The following is a 19,607-nucleotide window of genomic DNA, read 5'->3' as shown; positions in this document are numbered from 1 at the left end:
CAACACGCTGTTTACGCGCGCGGTTTGCAACACCTGAAACTGAGCGATACCTGGAAGTTTCGACGCGGCTCTGCTCTGTGTGATAAGGACACAAAACACACACACAGCCGCTCACAGAGGCTCTTTATCAGTGAAACAAGGTTAATACACGAAGCATCTGGCGTCAGGGTGAAGAAATGTCGATTATTTACTCTCGCATTAATCTTTAATCGAGTCCAGTTGAGTTGCAATTATAGATCTAGGTCTCGTCGCTAACAAAGCCAACAAAAGCCAAACAAAGATCATGTATGAAGTGAAGATAATGAACTGTGGCCTCTCAAGTGCCTGGGACTCTGAGAGGGAGCCGATTATGGGTCTTGTGAGAGGCTGCAGGAGCCTGGACCACAGCCGTGAACCCGTGAAGAAAGCAGTGGAAGCGTCCAGTGAGGTCAGTATTGATGGTGTCATTGATCAGGAGCCTGAGCTGTGCATGATTTGGGTGTTACCTTTGTTTCGGCAGTTGATTACATTTTATTGGAGAATCTCAGCAAATTCTGCTCATTCATGGTCTTTTAAAAAAAAATACCAAGATAATGTTTTACTGTAGTTTCCTTATGGTGAGCCCAGGTATCAAAATTATTCTGTTGCATACACATATGGGGGATGATTAAAGTCCTGAGCTCATCTTAAAACGATTGAACGATGCCTGTGATAATTTTGGAAGTAACATAATTCCCTCGTCCACTGCGTTCATGTGAGCAAAGGTCAAAATCCCACCCACTCTGTGTCTCTGAGTCATAAAAGATGGACCGAACAGTGCAGCCCTGCCAGGCGTTAGTCTCCTCCCAGACATGAATAAGTGAAAATCTGAATGTAAAAGATGTTTCTATATGCTGGAAACTTATCAGCCAATCCTCATGTAACACTGTGTGTGTACTGATCCTCTGGTGTGCTTGCAAGTCTCACACCCTTGCATTTAATGGTGCAGTATGACATCAAAATTCAAGCAGAGAGTTTACCGTTTAACTGTTGGAGCTTGTATTTTTCATAAGAACACAGAGAGACAATGTCAGCCCTCTGTGTATTAGTGTATCTATTGTTGTCTAATCAGGAGGAGGATGTAACCTGGACAAAGAGAAGTACCTGGTTTTATTTCAGGGAAGTACTGCGGTTTGATGTTGAAGGTTGCGAGTGATTGTGGGTCACATATTGAACTTATAAACAGTGTAAAGCCTATAAGTCTGCACACTGTTGGCTGTTCTTCTGCATGTTTATTGCTGTGATTGCTTTACGCTTTCAGCAATCTCTGTATTGTTCTTCTGTTTTCTTTGGCACTCGACTAGTTCATCAACTAGTATCAAAATGTTCAGAATATTGAGGACATTGTTGCTATGACATTTTGGTGTTCATATCTTCCATATTTTCCATTAAAACCCATTCAAATCTCTTCACATTTCCTTCAGGCACTTCATGCCTTCAGGTCCTTCTAACCTCTTGATACTTTTAGGCAGAGAAACCATTAAAGCATGTTTTAGGCCTTCAGGCCTTCAGACTTCATAAAAGGAATTCATACACAATGCTTCAAGTTTTGACATTCATGCTTAAGCCACTCGATGGCGCCATTTCTCTACAATTGGTCACATTCTTCAACGTTCTTCCTGTTTGGAACCAGTCTCACTCTGAGAGCACTTTTACATCTATTTGCTGCTTGTTACTGTGCCCGATTAAACATTTAGATATGACTGATTAGTTTGGCATTAAGTCTGCAACAGTGAACAGGACTGTGATGTCTGCCATGTTTCACCATTTTAAAGGAAATGTGTGTGCCAGAGTAATTAAGCAACATTTAATTTTACATTACACTACGATCATTTGGCAGACGCTTTTATCCAAAGCGACTTACATTACGTTACCACCCTTCGCAGAGGGGGGAGCAATTGAGGGTTCGGTGCCTTACTCAGGGGCACCTCGGCAGGGACTCGAACTGGCAACCCTCCGGTTCCCAAGCGGAAGCACTACCCACTGAGCTACTGCCTCCCTAATTTATGTGTGTGGTGGCTTTATACTGCGAAAACAAAATGTGTTTAATGATCGATCAATTCTAGTGTCTTCCAATGGAATTAGTGAACATATGATTTCTCACGTTACCTTTTGAATATTTCACCACACTGTGATCACCAGCTTCCCTTATGTTGATGGAGTCAAAGCCCAATTGAGGGAGGAAGACTCTGACCCCAGTGCAGCAGAAATCAGATGTGTGATGATTGGCATAAATAAGCATATATACAGCATATATATATGAACATATAGTGTTGTGTAATCAGTGTCTGAGTGCCTACGAGGTGGCTTCAGCAGAAAGTCGAGACAAAGCTCCTGCTGTGTTTTAAGTGGGGGCCGAGTGTTTATATTCACACACTTTACTCAGGTTCAGAGACTTTTAGTGGTTTCAATATTTTGTGGATATCCGCCCTTTGTTGGAGCACTTTGCTTTGTGTAAATTAAGTCATTTCATTTCATTATATGTCCTATCAGTGGAGCTGTGCAGCGATTACACAGGTGAAACGCCACCTGTGACAGGAATGAATCCAATTCGCTGGCAGTATTGTATAAGGGGTCCTCTGTCAGTGTTACAGCAATTACTGTTAATTATTTCGACGCACCTCGCCACCTTTTCAAATTGCCTTTCCCCAGAGATTGGCTGCTTTGATGACAATGACGGTGCGGTTTGGGGGATTTTAACCACCAAATTGGCCACAGATGCATCATGGGTGAGAGGTGCGAGCGCAACACTGTGATTTACTCGCTCAGCTACAAATCCAATACATCTCCTCATATCTATAGCAGCTGGTGCTTCACGCTGCAGCCTCGGGTTCAATCAGCCACCATAGTGACTGACTGAAGATGTTGCCACACGAAAACACAAAATCACTGTGATCCAAAACAAATCTCTTCACCGTTTCACTCTGCCATATAGGATAACACTTCTTCTTCTTCTTCTCCTCCTCACAGGGAGCTGGATTGAAGCTGGTTTTGGCAGCTGGTATCCTGTTATTGTGGCCTTCATCCACTGCTGGCAGCCCATCCTCCTCATCCTGGCATGTGCAGCTCTTCCTCACCGGGTGCCAGCTTCATTCAAACGAGGGCAGACATCAGGACGCCTCTCCAAGGCCCAGGTGACACACACAGGAGAACGATGAAGGTGCTGATAACACTTTACAGTAAATTAGGAATGTTTTGGCCAATATAAAGTCTTTATTTAAGACATAATGTTTAGACGTGACAATTGAACTGGTTCTTCCGGTTTTCTGCTCAGATTGCAGAAACGTAAACCAGCAGCGGGGATTGTTTGCATTTAAGACATGTTTTTATCATGAGGATGATGATGATTATTTATTATGATTACAAATAATAAATAGGAAAGGTTGGAGATGAGGGTTCAGCAGAAGCAGCTGATCTGATCTGCTGGGTGATGCCTCGCCTTCACTGCAGTCAGCTGGTGCCTAACTGTTTCAAATTACCTTGAAGATGTAGTCGGTGGCTCCACGCGTGAGAAATAATGAGCTTCTATTTTCAAACCGCGCAGGAGGACCTGGGGTAACGAGCCGAGATTGCCACAGCAAATTGTCTTTATCACCCTGATTTCATATATGATTGATGTGAGCAAGCGGGGGCGATGAGGTGTGAGGGATCAGGGGGACTCGCGATGAGCACCTGACGCCCGTGTCACTACTCTGTGTGTCTTGTGCAGAGGGAACAGAAATGAATGGCGTCAAATTGTGCCATTTTTCTCAGCTGGACTTGGTGGAAAAAGGAAAAGTCGAGTCTGGGCCAATGATTTGTTTCAGTGATACTGAGAGAGATCTGGATTAGAAGATGTCAGGGTTACTTTCTCCTGTTCCACCCTTACCCACAAACGAGCCAGTGGAGATGCACCCGAGGCTGTTAAAAGTGATGTTTGTGTACAGGCGGAACGCTAGATGGCGCTAGAATCCCGCGCAGAAAAGAGTCTGCCGAGAACTTTGAGAGGTTTCTGCCTGTAGTTTCCCCTTAATGACGAGACACATTGACAAGAAGTTTTAAATGATATATAAGAGCTGATATTATCTATGTTTATATTTTACTAAGGTTGTAAAGAAGACAAACTTCGCCTTCAGTGCGCCAGCGCGTGCGGAATGTCGGGTTATTTCAATCGCGTGAATGTAACATCGTACCGAAACGACGCAATTGTTCAATTTTAAGACAAACTGACAGAGAGAGTGTGTGTGTGTGTGTGTGTGTCCTCTGATTACAGCATGGAAATTGATTTACATTTTTCAAATTTTAGAATACGTTTTTTGTATTAAATAAAATCGTTTTAGTTTATTTCCTAAAACTACACAAGGAATTATCTTCAATCTTTAAACTTACAAATAGTTGTTAAGGACTTTTTCTTGTTTCCACCTACACACACACCGACACTCACACAGAGAGATGCACGCCAGCGAGAGGAACAGTTCTTCATTTTATTTTTTTACTTAAAATATTTCAATACGTGAGAATTACTGTCGTCTTAATATTTATTTCACACTTTTAAAATCTAAACTTCTAACGCATTTATGAGTCATTTCAATCGTTTGAAAATAAACTCATGGCAACAAACTGTGAACCTGCTTGAACACGAGAAAGTTTAGTTACAAAGGGGAAAAACTTAAATATCATTAAAGAAAATTGCACTTTTAAAAATAGGGGAAATTACATGAAATTATACTTTATTTTTTTATTTTTTTTAAATGTTTTAGTAGTTTGGTGGTATAATCTGTTGAATACCTGAGTGAGTGTGTGTGTGTCTTCGGCCTTTGAAAGGTTTAATTTCCCTGCAGGTTCACGCAATTTCCTGTAAAATGTGTATTGAATGAAATCATTTGGTCTATATTAATTAAATTAGAAGATTTAAATCTAAATCTATAAACGAATAATCTCCTTTTCTGCCCCTTTCACCAAATAAAGAATCTATTGGAATAAAACAGCACCAGCACGTGCAGAGCATTGAACGCCATATTTACATTTTTATGACACAAACGCTTTATATAGTTTTCTTCAACAATAACAACAACAAAAAACCCAATAACAAAACAAATGCAACATCTAGATTTGTGTCGCCTGAATAATCAAACAGTTGATTCTGAGTCCATACTGACTTTATTGAGTGGCTCACTTAAGGAGCCATTCTCGGGAAGGAAGGAAGGAAGGAAAGAAAAATCATTGAGAAAATTAAAGTCACTTTTACAACATGCTTACTTAAATTAAATGAGCGGGTAAACAGGAAATGATCTCCAAACCTTACAAATCAATCCAAAGTGCGCCTAACGATAGACCCCTAAATACAAGAAAACTCGTGGTTAAATAGAACTCCCACAATACATTTGATATCATGTCAAAGGAAAATCCAAGTACATTTCCGTATATTTTCAAATATTTACTAGAATCCATATACAACTAGAAATAGCTATACAAAAGCGTCTCCTGGACAAATAACATTACTCACCTTTACATCGGGCTGGAATTACTCTCTAACCTACATCTTCTCAGTATATACACACACACACAGTGACGTGATGAGGTGTGAAGCAACCTACAGACACACACAGCCTGCTTACACTCTCACACACGCATACACACACACACACGCTTGTATAGGCTGCAGGAGTGAAAAGCAACACATGACACAAACCCACAACTGTTCCTTAATCAAACCGGTGGATGGGCCGGTGGGGGGATGGCGGGGTGAGGGGGGGGGGGGGGGCAGATAAGGATCATATTATTCTACAGTGATTCGTTCCTATAGAGAGACCGAGCAGCTCTATATCCAGAGGGACACAACATGGAAACATTCCTCCTGCTCGACAGTATAAAGTGCCAGAGTTTGGTTTGGAACTTCTTTTACCACTGCAGTGTGTTTTAGACTCTAATGCCCCTGTTACTCACACACACACACACACACACACACACACACACACACACACACACACACACACACACACACACACACACACACACACACACACACACGTACACTCACTCACTCACTCATAGTTTCACACCGCTGATGTGTCAGTGTGGGACTGTCCTCCTGGTACACATATGAGATTATGGGATTAGTAATCTTAAACACTTGTAAAAAGTCAAAGGAACATTTTCAGCCTCATTTCTCGCTTTGCGCACACACCAGAGTTTGTCCTTTCTCAGGTCCGCCATGACAACCCCATCATCACCTTGTTGCTGCTGTTTGTCCCCCCTTTTTAGAGGCCGTTCATGCCTACTCCCTGGGTGGGTTCGGGCGGGTGCAACAGGTCCGGGGAATGGCACGGAGGGCTCCCCGGGGCGCTGTGCTCACTGTCGGTATCGCTGCCCCTCTTTCCCCCGCTGCCCCCGGAGCCAGAGCCGGCGGACCCTCCGGCGCTGTGAGTCTTTACGTGCTTACTCAGGTGGTCGCTACGCATAAATCTCTTGTTGCACACCGGGCAGGCGAATCTCTTCTCCCCGGTGTGTGTGCGTAAATGTCGCTGGAGCTCGTCGGAACGCGTGAACCTCTTCCCGCAAAAGAGCCAGTTGCACACGAACGGCCTCTCGCCGGTGTGCCACCGCAAGTGCGCCTTGAGGTGCGACGTTTTGCCGTACACCTTCCCGCAGCCGGGGATGTGACAGCTGTGCAGCCCCTTCCTCCGCAGGCTCGCCCCCGCCGGCCCCAGTCTCTCCGCCTCCTGGCAGTTCGGACAGTCGCAGGTGGCTCTGCCCGAGTACCGCCGGGCAGATGACCTAGGGGACCCCGCTAAAGATGTAGGCGGACCCCCAGAGAGCATAGTGCCCCCCGCCCCGGTTAACGGAGAGGGGCTCGTGTCCGGATAAGAGGAGAGCACCGGTTTGAAGCCGTCCATCAGGTGCTGGCCGGTTGTCAACAGGTGCGGGGAGGGATTCGTGCTGAACGCAGAGTGACTTAAACTCGAGTAATCAGAATTATATCCGCCCAGGGGAGAGTGCAAGGACGTCTGGAGTCCACCGGAATGTAAGGAGGTCTGTAGTGCGGCTCCGTTAGGGTTCTGAACGTCAATCCAGCCCGTCCCCACGTCCCACCACGAGGCTCCGGTGGTCCCGACCTCTCCCGTGGGGATGCCGGGATGGGACGACTTGAACCAGGACTCGTAGGGATGCGCCACGCTCATCCTCGGGTAGATGCCCTGCAGACTGTCCACCGACGTGTGCACCTTGGAGATGAACACCGGCTGGTGGCTGGACTCCTGGGCGCTGCCCGACACGGAGCCCTGGAACACCGAGTAGTCGTTCCCAAAGTGTGTGTGTGACCCGGAGGAGGTGCCGGACGTGAGGGAGAAGGCGCTGGAGCCGGACGAGCCGTTGGTGCCGAAAGAGTCCGAGATGCCGGATCCATTGCGGGACACCCCGAAGCCGGACAGGCCGGAGCCCAGGCTGCAGCTGCTGGCCGCGGCTCTCTTCCACGGGTGGAAGCCTTTACCGAAGGACGGAGAGTTATCCGATATGGTGGAGGGTGAAGGGCTCGGACTCCCGATTTTGTTGCATGTCGCGGCCAACATGGCTAAAGGAGTCGATCCTAACCTCGGCTCCTCCTGCGGCGCACAAGAAGGAGAAGAAAGTGTAAGTCTGACAAGTTTATGATGACATTTCAAAAGCTGTAAATGGGGGATTAGAGTGACAGGCTCTTATATTATAATCACTATTAAATTATTATGCTGACTATTCGGCTCCTTCCTACCTGGGTGAACGGAAAGTAGGTTACTGAGACACGGCAGTGATTACAAACGCAAACATGAAGCAGCACTCACACACTCACTCTCTCTTATACACACACACACACACACACACACACGCACCGGCACCGCAAACTTGTCCTCCGCGGTCTCCAGGAGCGTCTCTCTCTTTCTCTTTCTCTCTCTCTTTCTCTCTTGCGTCTCTGTGGCACTTTGTTGCGGGGGAAACAGGAGCGACTCTCCCGGTGCTGCTGCTGCTTCTTCTTCCCCTGGCCGGTGGAAAGTTTAATCCCCTCACACACACTCTCACGCTCTCTCTCTCTCTCTTTCTCTCTCTCTCAGTGTGTGTGTGTCTCTCTCTCCCTCCGCCGCCGGACAATGACAAAAAGAACTAATTAAACCAGTAAGAAACTCACCCCGAGAAGTGAAGTTGCCATCACACAAAAACACGCAGCGCCTCCTCAGAGGATCTTTTTATATTTATGAATCAGGAGCGCCGGGGCTGTTTTTTTTCTCTTTTTTCTCTCTCTCCCTCTCTCTCTCTCTCTTTTTTTTTCTTTTTTTTTTTTTTAGAGGTGTGCAATACAATGACGCGTTCCGCCCATTCTTCCACGATTGTAGCCTCCTCGCCGGCTTTGAAGTGCCGCTGTGACACGGGCGACCAATCAGCGGCCGCGTCCCAGCCGCACTGCCGCGCATCGGCACCGTGAGGTCATCAGCAGACACGGGAGAGGAGGGGAGGGGCGGGGGGCGGAGGGGGGGGAGCGGAGTGCCCTCCCCTCTCCTCCTCCCTCTCCTCCCCTCCATCATAAAGACAGCGGAAGGAAGGTAAAGTTAAATGAGGGAGAATTAGGAAGGAGGAATTAGAGGAGGAGGAGAGGGTGGGGGGGGGGCACTTATTGAATTTTTTTTGTTATTTTTTCTTAAACGAAAACATCACATAACTCCATAAATGTAAAGATTTAGAGTGGTTAACGTAAAGGTGGGGACACGGTGACCCCCGCCCCCCCTCTCTCTCTCTCACACACACACACACACACACACACACACACCACCCCTCCAGCAAAGAGTAAAAAGAGAAAGGAGAAAGAAAACAAATACATCTCTAAACTCAAATGTCGTCACCTCACCTTAATCGTTCTTTATGTCAAAGTTTGTCAGACTGAAACTTTTCCATTCACACACAAACCCCCCTCCCCACACACACTTAACAAAGCTGTGTGTGTGTTGATCTTTTCTGTAAGTTTCAGGTGTTTTATTTTACCAGTAGCTCCCTAAATGACTCTGCAGATATATTTTGTTTAACGTTTTACCCGCTTCACCGTAATATCAACACTCATTACAGCCATAAAAGGCCGCTTTGTCCCGCTCTCACACACGCGTGGATATTACACCGGCGCACAACTTTGGCATTAGACCGTAATTGCGTTCAATTATCTTGCCAGAGTTTGATTAAAAGCGGCGCATTCCGGAGGAGGATTGTTTTTAATATATTATAGAAGATAAAGAAGAAGAAGAAGAGGGGTGAGTGTGTTGACGGGGAAACAGTTTGAAACATTTTCAAGAATTCTAATATATTTAATGTTGTTCCCTTTGACCTGGTGACAGTGAAGTGATTGAGCCTGAAAATGAAATGATCAGCTGCTTTTATTCAGCAGGTTCATCACTTTACCACGTTGACATTTTGGTTAAATCCTGTTACATAATAAGAACCTGTAGGCCATACGTGTGTGTGTGTGTGTGTCTGTGCGTGTGTGTGTGTGAACCTGAGGGTGTCATTAGCATGCAGCGCGCACTGGAAGCATAAATTTCATTTGAATTTCAAATTTAATAACGCGGGAGGTTTTTAATCATCCTCCGTTTTATTTGTTTGATATTAACATGCTTATTGACCGGCTCTGTTGACCAGCTTGGTCATTACAGGACAGCGAAAAGTTAATTAAAACGACCAGGGATTATTCATCACATCATCTGCCGAACCCGTGTCGCTTCCTTTATTACACAGCCTGATAGATGGACGAGCTCATTCATTCTTGTGTTTCTACGATTGGACAACAGATTTTTTTTGGGTGAGGGGGGGACGGGAGGGGGGAGGAGGGGGGGAGGAGGATTAATTTACACCGCTTTAACCCCGCAAGTGTAGAAAAATAATTTTAAAACGAGGAACTAAAAAAAACATGTACAGCAGCTTCTAACTGAATTAAATCGCTGTAATTTTCTTCATTTTGTTTGACATCTTTTTTATTTATTTATTCAACTCAATTTGCAGTATTTTATTTATTTGCCAGTATTTTACCAACGCGTAGAAAATATGTGACGGCGCTCATTTTATTTCTTATATTATAGGAGTAATTCAACGTTAAAAAGTAATTCAACGTATTTATCTCAATGTGAAAGAAGTAATTATTTCAATTACGCAAAGAATAATCTAATTATAAAATCACCTAATTAGTTATTTTATTGATAAGAAGAAACACGATACATTTAATGTCAAAGCAACATGAAAAATCAAACAGTTTTGCAAACACACACACACACACAGCGTCTATAAGCGCGCAGATATTGCAGATAAAGAGTCTGAATATTGATTTATTTTCCATCTCGTTCCTTATTTGACATCGCTCAAACTAACGCGATTTGTAGAGCAAAAAAAAAAATCACAACGAGCGTGAAACAATATTGTGTAAGAATAAAACGTGACAATGTGACGAGGAGGAAAAAGAACCAAACGTACCGTGCTGCGCTCCGGCGGTGCATCGATTGACCCTCGGTGTGTTTGCCTGCAGCCTGGAGTCAAACAGACGGCGTGATGCGCACCGCGCCACAGACGGTGTTACGCTGCTATTCAATTACCAATAACAGCCCGCCGACCCCAGCTTTCCCTCCTTATAATCACACACACATAACACACCTCAAACACATATGCTTACGAATCCAACAAAAACACATCATGGATCTATTAAACATCATAAATGGAGGGGATTTGCATTGCCTCTTAAGTGTTCTATACTCGTGCGTGAGGCGTCAGAGCGGTTTTCCTCAAGGTAACGGCTCTATAGCAGGCTGCAGGGGATCTATATGTGTGCTCTGCTGACACATGACCCCGCGGTCATATCAGCCAGGCTGCTGTCAGAGGTCAGTGTAATACAGAGAGTTTACAGAGAGAAAGATCAGATATTCTCATTTATTGTAAAGTGAAATCATGTCTGCGTGACTGGAGGGGCGCGCTGGTTCATCTGGTGCGCACAGGTTGTTCTCCTTATCGCACGGCTGTAACTGTAAGCCGCATTGAACAGATGTCCCCATTGAAGGCTTTCTTCTCCCACACACACACACACACACACACACACACACACACACACACACACACACAAGGGCTATATTACCATCGCGAAATCAAACTCAAAACCTGTCCCTTTCGCCGCCATAATGACCGAGTTATTCTGGGCCGCTGAGCACGAACAAAGTGCGTTCAATATTGCGTGCTTTAGAATCAGCCCCGCTCAGAGGAGCCGGGGAGACAAGGGAGTCAAGATACACAAGGTGCAGCTTTACAAAGCTCAACACCACCATCATCTGCAGGGCCCGGAGGAAGGGGGATCACGCACTTGTGGCTTTCCACCGCAATTACACAGGCTGGGGCTCATGGAACCACGCAGACATGTCAGAACACTCTGCTCCAGAAAAGAGAAAAGAGGAATATGTTGGCTAAAGGATCTTTTTACCAAGATGCAAGGGTGTTAAGTGGAAAGAAAGAGGGAATATTAGAAGTTCAGATAGATGGATAGATGGATGGATAGTGATTATGGTTTGTGTCTCTGATCAAGTACACACAGCTGAGAGTCACACAGGGCTGGAGTTGGTGTGTTGGTTGTTGTTTTCTCTCTTCACCAGGAGGTTGGAAGCAGCAGATGTCCGATTGCACAGCGAGTTGCCAAGTGGGTCCGGGGCAGAGCGGCCACAGACACAAGGGCCCAAATGGTGTGACAAAAGATGTGCAGGAAGCCCCTCTCTCCGCCTGGGTGAGCCGCAGAGAGGGTCTCCCCCTCTGCCAGCCTGCAGGAACACACACACACACACTCACACACACGAGCCAGGGGCCGGCAGCAGACAGCAGAGCCATGTGTTACAGGCTGGGATGCAAAATACACCCGACGCTCACACAAACATAAATACATGTGTATGCAGGAATGCACAGAGAGAGAGAGAGAAAGAGAGGAAGAGAGAGAGAGAGATCACACCCTCCATCACACATACCTGCATAGTCACATGTGCTGGTCACACCCGCTAACAAACACACACAGATGCCTTTCAAATTTGTTATCTATCTATCTATCTATCTATCTATCTATCTATCTATCTATCTATCTATCTATCTATCTATCTATCTATCCAGGCGGTGTGTGGAGCACAGGTGTGCATCATGGCCTGTAGTAAACGGGTGCGCTGAACCATAAACAATGAAATAAATGTCTGGCAGATAAAATGGCTAGTTAACAATCTTTTGACTGCTCTAACCTCTGAGCCTTTGTCGGTATCGATCGGCCAGCTGTTCCTGTCTTTGTCTGGCAGGATATAGGAGCGTCTGATTTGGGGATGAATGGGCGCCGACGCCCCAAAACTTCCCTTTCAAGTTGTTGTTGTTGTTATAAAAATAAGAAAAAGCTGAGAACATATTTAACCTGCGTAATCTGACACGTTTGAGCCTGGGGGTGCGTTGGAATCATGTAATGTCTTCGTTTGTCATCCACTCTCATTCACATACATGATGGGGACAGAGTAGAGGAGTAATAAAGTGACTACTGAGGGATATAAACTGATAAATAAATACATTTGATAGTTTTGCTGTTGGTTGTTCACATGGAAACCAGTGTAGATTATAATTTGCACGTTGCTTAATGTGTCTCCATATATTAAGATAATTATATGTTAAATTACAGACGCGTAGTCAGTGTCACGTGATGGGTCAGCAGGGGCAAAACGTGTCGCTAGTGATCCCAGTTATTCTCTACACTCGTGACAGTAATTGCGGCTGTTTCTCACCTGTGCGTTCCAGGTGTATCAGCCGATCTCTGCCCTCCAAAGAAATGTTGTTCTTATGAAACACAGCGGCTGAATGTTTTTCGCAGCCAAGCGTGATTTGTCCTGGCGCGTCGCATGTCGCGATCAGTATTTTTCCCGCCACTCGTTGCCTTGGCGGCGGTGACAGATGGCAGCGTTTCAGAGCGGCTGCTTATGATAAACAGAGATAACAGTGTATTTTGCTGCCATTTGGCTTTGACTAGTGCGTCTGCGGGCCACGGGGTCTTCTTATTGACTTTCACCGAGCCCAACGTTTGCACTTTGTCAGCGTGAGCGGCAATCTAAGAGACAGGCGGGCGAGACAGTCATACAAAGTGAAGTACTTAGGATTAGCCCTGGCTCTTCAAGTTTCAGTAATTATCCTCCTGGAGGCATTCTGGCTATGCTGGGTAATAATGGAAGTCCTGGTGCACGCCTGTCACCTCTCAAGTGTGGGTGGAGGAAGAAGCCGAATGAGAGGCGCAGGACAGAGAAATGTTTGCTTTTCTGTTATGTCATCCGAGGAGCACAAGTGTAAGGCTAACTTGTATTGTTCACACACACACACGCACACACACACACACACACAAACAGAGGCAGAGAGGGAGAGAGAGAGAGATGAACATGCAGTGTGACACAACCTGGGATGTTTTTTCGTCTGAGGATGTGATAATGAAGCATGTTCTGCAAAGGTGATAATATCGTTTGAGATGCAGCCTAATTGCCACATGTCAAGGATGTGTTTTTTGATAAACAAGTCTGTTAAAACAGCGGCAGTGTTACTTGCACCGAGCGTCTGATCGGTGCTGATTAATTTAATCTCTTGTCAGATATGCACTGAGGAAGAGGGAGCACTTACATGTCTGTGTTGTCTCACCTTCTTCTTTATACATTATGTATATATATATATGTACATGTTGGACGAATACAAAGTCCTTCTTCGGCAGAGTAAACACAATGCTTTAATTAAGAGTCGCTCCGATTTCCCAGAGGGGCGATTGTCTTCTTCCATTAACTTAGTTTATCATATAATAAAGATGTTGCCTTGTCCTTCCTACCCACACAATTGGTTTTAATCAGGCTGCAGGCCTTTCACGCCGGGTAATTTATGCTAAATTGACAAGGGTGGAGGATATCAGAGAAAATCATTATGACAGGCCTCAGGTCACACTGCTGTCACCGTCTTGTTTTAGCCTGACTGCGTGTGTGTGTGTGTGTGTGTGTGTGTGTGGGCTGAAACAAAAAGTTCCAAACAGCAAATAAAAGTGATCGAAGAAGTCGCCTGTTACTGATCCACTTTGCGGTTTAAATCAATACCTGCGATAAAAATGTGAACGTATTTATCAGGCATGTTGGAAGGATGTGAGCACATTCGAGACATTAGATTACGGAATTGTTTTTACTAAATATATCTACGGACAATAGTTTCCAGTTGAAAAAGACGTCCAAATCCCTTAAGACCAGAATAACCCAAACCTACTTTATGAATCAACAGGTCTCCCCCCAGCCCCCCGACCCCCCCGGCTGTGTGAACGCATTAATGCTAGTTTAAGGCGTGATAAATTATTCTACGCGTCAAAGCAAAACCGCAAACGTGCATCACGACGTAATTCTGCGGATCGCACACAACGGAGCGCAAAACATGAACCGGTATTGGACTTTTGTGCTTTAAATGCAGACGGTGCGAAGTGCGAAAGTACAAATTGTGATTTGAAGTAAGGGGAGGGTGGTGAGGATGGGGTGGGGGAGGGGAGGGAGAGGTGGATGAGCATGAGGAGGAAGAGCCGGGACAAACACTTCTCGCCTTGCAATTTAATCACTGTATACCCAGGGAAGTATTGACAGTTGTCCTGTGGAAGCTATTAAAGTTGCTGTCCAAGGTTAAATGAAATTGCAGTTTATCAAGGCAGCATTGAGAAAATAAGGGAATCCGCTCATGGCTGTTGATTAATGTGGAGCGTGATCAACACAAGGGGTTCATTAAGCTATACATCACCGGGGTAATTTAACATGTCATCGCGCCTGCTGTCGCAAACCCCTTCACACTTTTGTGTACGTGCGGCGTGTTTTGTGTATGTGTGCGAGTGTGTCGTCGTCTGACCGCGTATGGAAATCCTGTCTTATTTTTCCTGGCTTGTCTGTCCCTTTGTGAGTCGCAGGATCAAACTTCTCTCCCCGGCGGGTTATCGCTGCAAATCGAGGCAGCCGCTCCTCAGAGACACACACAAATACACAACACGGCCCCGGTATGTTGTAATGCATGTACCAACATTCAATTAAGGCCTGAGGTTGGAACAATCTAAGCTTTGTGGCCGCCGTTTTTTTTTTCTTCCCGGCAGGAGACGTTTCATTCCAATAATGTTGTGATATAAACTCAGGGGACAAATCAGACCAGAACACGACCCTGTTATTTATCCTGTTCATCATCTCGTCTTATCCTTTTATCATCTGGTCGCAGCGCCGCTTTGATCACTCGCCGCCGCTCTGCAGCTGACGAGCATACATAGCGCTATGCTAATCAGGCCTGGGACCTGGGATTTGTTTACTGGTGGATAATTGATGGTGCTTGAGGGACAGGCGTGAGTCGAACATGAATCACAGGGCGACATGGCTCATGATAAGGAGCTGAAAGTCGCCTGTAATTAAGCCGGGCACTAGAGACCAATTGTTTGTAGAATGATTTGGTCGGGGCTAATTGACACTAATTGTTTAATCAGATTTTCTTCCCCTCCATGCTGCAAACCAAGTGGGTTCCTCCGGCACTTCATCCGACGCCGCGCTGACATGAGCCGACAAAGTCCTGGAATGAGACGCTTGACTGGGCCGCGGCTAATTCAGGAAATCACATACTGCACAACTCTCAGGTTTAATTTAAGGACGAGGTGGCGCGTACTGTTGCTTTAAAAAAATACAAAGTTATACTTAAAGCAATGGAATTTATTACATTTTATGATTTTCAGGAAGCGAATGTCCAAACGAGGTCACTTTTTGCAGGACGCAAAAAAATACAATACATTTTCTTTAGCTACTATTTGTCCTTCCAACACGCTGCATGTGTATCTCATCACACTCTCTCAGCTACACCATCACACGAGCAGTAAACTCATGTGAGAAGACACCGATTCATGAAATAAGACAGACGCTTCAGGGTAAAATGGCAAATCAAAACACTTCCTGATCCGCTGATAATATCTGTGTGTGAGTGGATGTATGTGTGTGTGTGTGTGTGTGTGGACTGTGTTCTGTGGATCTGACCTGAGTGAGTGAACAGCAAATATTTCCAGAATGCTCCACGAAACTCAATCGAAAGCAATGTCAGTAAACCAGTTCTCTGTATCACCCAAAGCCACTCGAGCATTGTCACCATCAAAAATAAGAGTTTCTCAAACTGTGATACGTGTACCCCATGTGTTACGTACAGCGCCCCCCTGGCAGGTAATCCAGATCCCAGAGTGGGAATTGTTATGGTAGCAAATTATTATTTTTTTCCTTTTTCTTGTGTGATTTCTGATTTTCTTTGAGTGTTGGTGATGTTTAGCATCTGGTTAAAACACAACAGCTTTAAATAATGTCATTTTATATGTACATATAATGTAAGCACCAATTTTCCATCCGCACCTGCTCTAGCCACATGTGATCTGCTAAAAAACCAGCTGATCAAGAGTTGGCGCCTCGCAGATCTTGATTGGCTCCCCACAGATTTCGATGTATAGACACAGGAAAACACACTAATGATATTTTCCTGTATGCAGATTTCAAAACGCATTTCGGTGACACAACCACACCTGCACCCGTGTAGACTTGTGTCGCATTTTTGAACAAACACACCAAATTACCTCAACAAATAATTAGAGCGGTGCTACACATTATGGCGGCGTTTCGTCACCACCAACACCCGACGCAGCAGAGACAAACATTGTCAAGTTGCGGCTGCAGCACACGCGAGGTGCTGTGTGTTAGTAAGATTAAATGATGAAGCGGAGCAGATAATTAGAGACGAGGGAGACGAGACTTCCTTCTCTATCTGATTAAACCCACCAAGTCTGAATAATGAGCAGGGGATGGGTGGGGCTGAACACATGAACATGAGATCTAACATCATTACGTTTAATGGCAATTAAACTTGTAGCTTTTTTTTTTAATTAACACAAACTATGATGGGAAATTAATGGTTATTGCTCAGGGGTCCAGCAGAGGGGAACACTGGACACTCACTCACCCTTCGCTCAGACGTATAGGCGCAACTTGTCATGATGATGTCAGGGTTTGGCAGTTTGCATACCTCCACCAAGGACGAACAAGCCTAAATAACTGAAATTTGTCTTAATTTACAGGCCTAAAGAAGAAACCTGCTTTATTTAGCAAATGACTCATCGCAAAACGTTTGTGAATGCGGACATCACGGGTTAATTATGCCATTTAGTTAGCTCCTTACCAAGCTGCGTGAGTGAAAACACAGCCTCCTCGGTAGAAAGGTAGTTTGCGGTTGTAACATCTTCAGCTGATTAGATGCTTTGAATTGGAGGAACAGTGTGAAAAGATTTGTTGCGCGGTGTTTGATGCTATTTTAAATATGAACTGAAAATCGAATGAGATACTCTCGTAAATGTTTCACTTTTTAAATCAAGCGCTGACTTTGGCACTTGAGCGTTATCCACCTTCCAATTAGCGTTTATCTTGTCGGTGCTGCTTTTCAATAAAGTTTTGTGATTTATCGTGGAAGGCTGCCTTTACTTTGTGCTAATAATTGGATGCTATTGAAAGGATGAGTTTCATTGATTTTGTGGATGACTGGGAGCATTACTGGCCCAGACCATAGATTGTCAGCAAGGTCTGTGTTGAGCCGGGATCGATGCCGGTGAATCTTCCCCTCTGGTTTTTATTTACTTCTGTCTCCATTGATTGAAACATGCAATAGTTCAGCGGCTATTATCACACTGACGCTAAGTTTCTCTGTCTGCCCCTTCCGAGCGGCTCCCTCTGTTCTTGGGCAATATCTCACTCCAGCAAGTGCTCCCATCTTTCCCTTTCTAACTAATGAGTTAAGAGTATTGCTATGACCTGTAAGCATCAATCACGGCGGAGGAGGGAGACAGTGACGAACGGCACCGGCGGGAGAGGGACGGAATGAAATGAAAGTGTACAATAAAAGAAACATATGTTAGAGAAGATGAAACAAATAACTGCAAAAATGAAGGTAGCTAAGCGGCCAGGTGGCGAATTAACTCCGATAACAAAAGCAAAGTTTAATTGTGTTATCGGTGTAATGGATGGTGACTAATGGCACCCTTAGACTTTAGCGGTATTGGGAAGAGAAAAAAAAGGAGGGAAAGAAAGTTTTTTTGGTTGGATCATTGTGGATTCAGTGTTGTGCTCTTAATCCAATTTCTCCTGCTCCCAAAGAAGCCATGAATTTCAAAATTAAACTTCTCTCAAACAGATAACCGGCTCAATCTACCCTGTTGTGGCTGCCGCGCTAGATTGTCTTCACAATACAACATACAGACATTTGCGCGGCACTGGCCCATCCTACGTTTACATATCTTATTTCCTTACGAGGCGGCGGAAAGGTCAGCGTCCTATCCGAGCGGGACTCTCGTGATTGAATGTAATCAGTGTGTACTTGTTATTCTGAGTGCTGGGGCCTTTCTTTTATTTGCTGGCCCCAGAAGTTAATTTCCCTGGTGACCTTTGTGTAATAAAACAGTATTATCTGTTTGTGGAGCCACAACAAGGCAAAGGCAAATTAGCTTCCTCAGCCAGCGTTTTGTCACCGAGGAGATCGGTTATAAGTTTATTTAGTTTAATTAGATTAAGGGCGCAGTAAAGGCATGCCTCTGTGTGGGCATCATCCCTTGTCTCCTTGCATTATCTGATTGTCCCGGCCTGTGAATCGGACAATGGTTACGCATTTTAATGATTATTCACTCCGTGCGGCTGGAGGGAGACACAAGCGTATTAGACCGGAGAGCAGAACAGAACAGAAGCCAACGCGGTAAATATTTAGTTCTGCGTTGACGCGCGGAGACGTCTAAGAGGAATTAATCAAGCTGTTGATTTCTCACACTTCTGCACGAACATGTGCCACCTGATACTGTGGAATCTCTCTAATCCTTCTCTTGCTTTTTTTTTTGGTGGGAGTGACGAGGTGTTTTCTTTTAAACTGGATCCCTTCCTCTTAAGTGCACTCAGGCAACCTCAGACGACTACCTCAGGTTTCCCCCGTCAAACACAGGCGCTCACAACGCGCCGCGAATTTCGGTTAATAACAACAACGCCAACGACGACAACAACAACAACAAGAAGTAATGGCGGCACGAGCGACGCCAGCTTGAACGCCTCGAAACATATTATAATATTTCTTTCCACTCGATAAGAGCGGACAAAGTCTTTTCCCGGGCGACAAAGATAAGTTTACACTTTCAAAAGTAGCCGGTAGCCGCTGCGAGCGCTTTAGACTAAAGGTGAATGCGAGAGGCTGTGAGCTGTGGAGGCCAAAATGAATGCAATGCTTTACTGACCCGAGGAATCTCTTTTATTAGGCGCTCTTTGTGCCTCTCCCTCCGCTGCTCTGTCAGCCCATTCAGACCCAGTGGCAGCCACCTACATTATATCCTGGATAGGCAGGACATTCATGCCTTTTTAACCCATTGTCCTTCCCCCTGGGGTGAGGGCCCAGAGCGGGATGTGAGAACCCCAGGCCGGGTATTGTGTCCCTCTGCGCTCTTCACACACCCGGCGGGGGACTTCCTTTCTGGTGTCACCGAAACCTGTGTGGTGTAATCCGCAGCTCCCCGCTGAGCAGGA

At 45.3% G+C, this 19,607-nt stretch overlaps 2 protein-coding genes across 2 annotated transcripts in view; both read right to left on the bottom strand.

Annotated features, from left to right (window-relative positions):
- Positions 1-1,844: 1,844 nt before the first annotated feature.
- Positions 1,845-19,607, bottom strand: part of LOC143008753 (CXADR-like membrane protein) — a 249,425-nt gene continuing 231,662 nt past the window's right edge. Inside the window, exon 9 of the mRNA XM_076160643.1 lies at positions 1,845-2,017. The gene's annotated coding sequence lies outside the window, so the exon portion shown is untranslated. The remainder of the gene's footprint in view (positions 2,018-19,607) is intronic.
- sp8b (sp8 transcription factor b) lies at positions 6,168-7,595 on the bottom strand. Its single transcript, XM_076160647.1, has one exon. The coding sequence runs from the start codon at positions 7,563-7,565 to the stop codon at positions 6,258-6,260; it is 1,308 nt and encodes a 435-aa protein (XP_076016762.1). The 5' UTR covers positions 7,566-7,595; the 3' UTR covers positions 6,168-6,257.

Source organism: Genypterus blacodes, unplaced genomic scaffold (genome assembly GCF_046128005.1).
Source record: "Genypterus blacodes isolate CSIRO-AG114 ecotype Tasmania unplaced genomic scaffold, CSIRO-AGI_Gbla_v1 ptg000107l_1, whole genome shotgun sequence".
In the NCBI taxonomy this organism is placed as follows: domain Eukaryota; kingdom Metazoa; phylum Chordata; class Actinopteri; order Ophidiiformes; family Ophidiidae; genus Genypterus; species Genypterus blacodes.
Note: the sequence above shows the minus strand (reverse complement) of the source record. Positions and strands in the feature narration are given on the sequence as shown.

Coding starts and splice junctions, on each gene's coding strand:
- sp8b (XM_076160647.1), bottom strand. CDS start 7,565: ATGTTGGCCGCGACATGCAACAAAATCGGGAGTCCGAGCCCTTCACCC.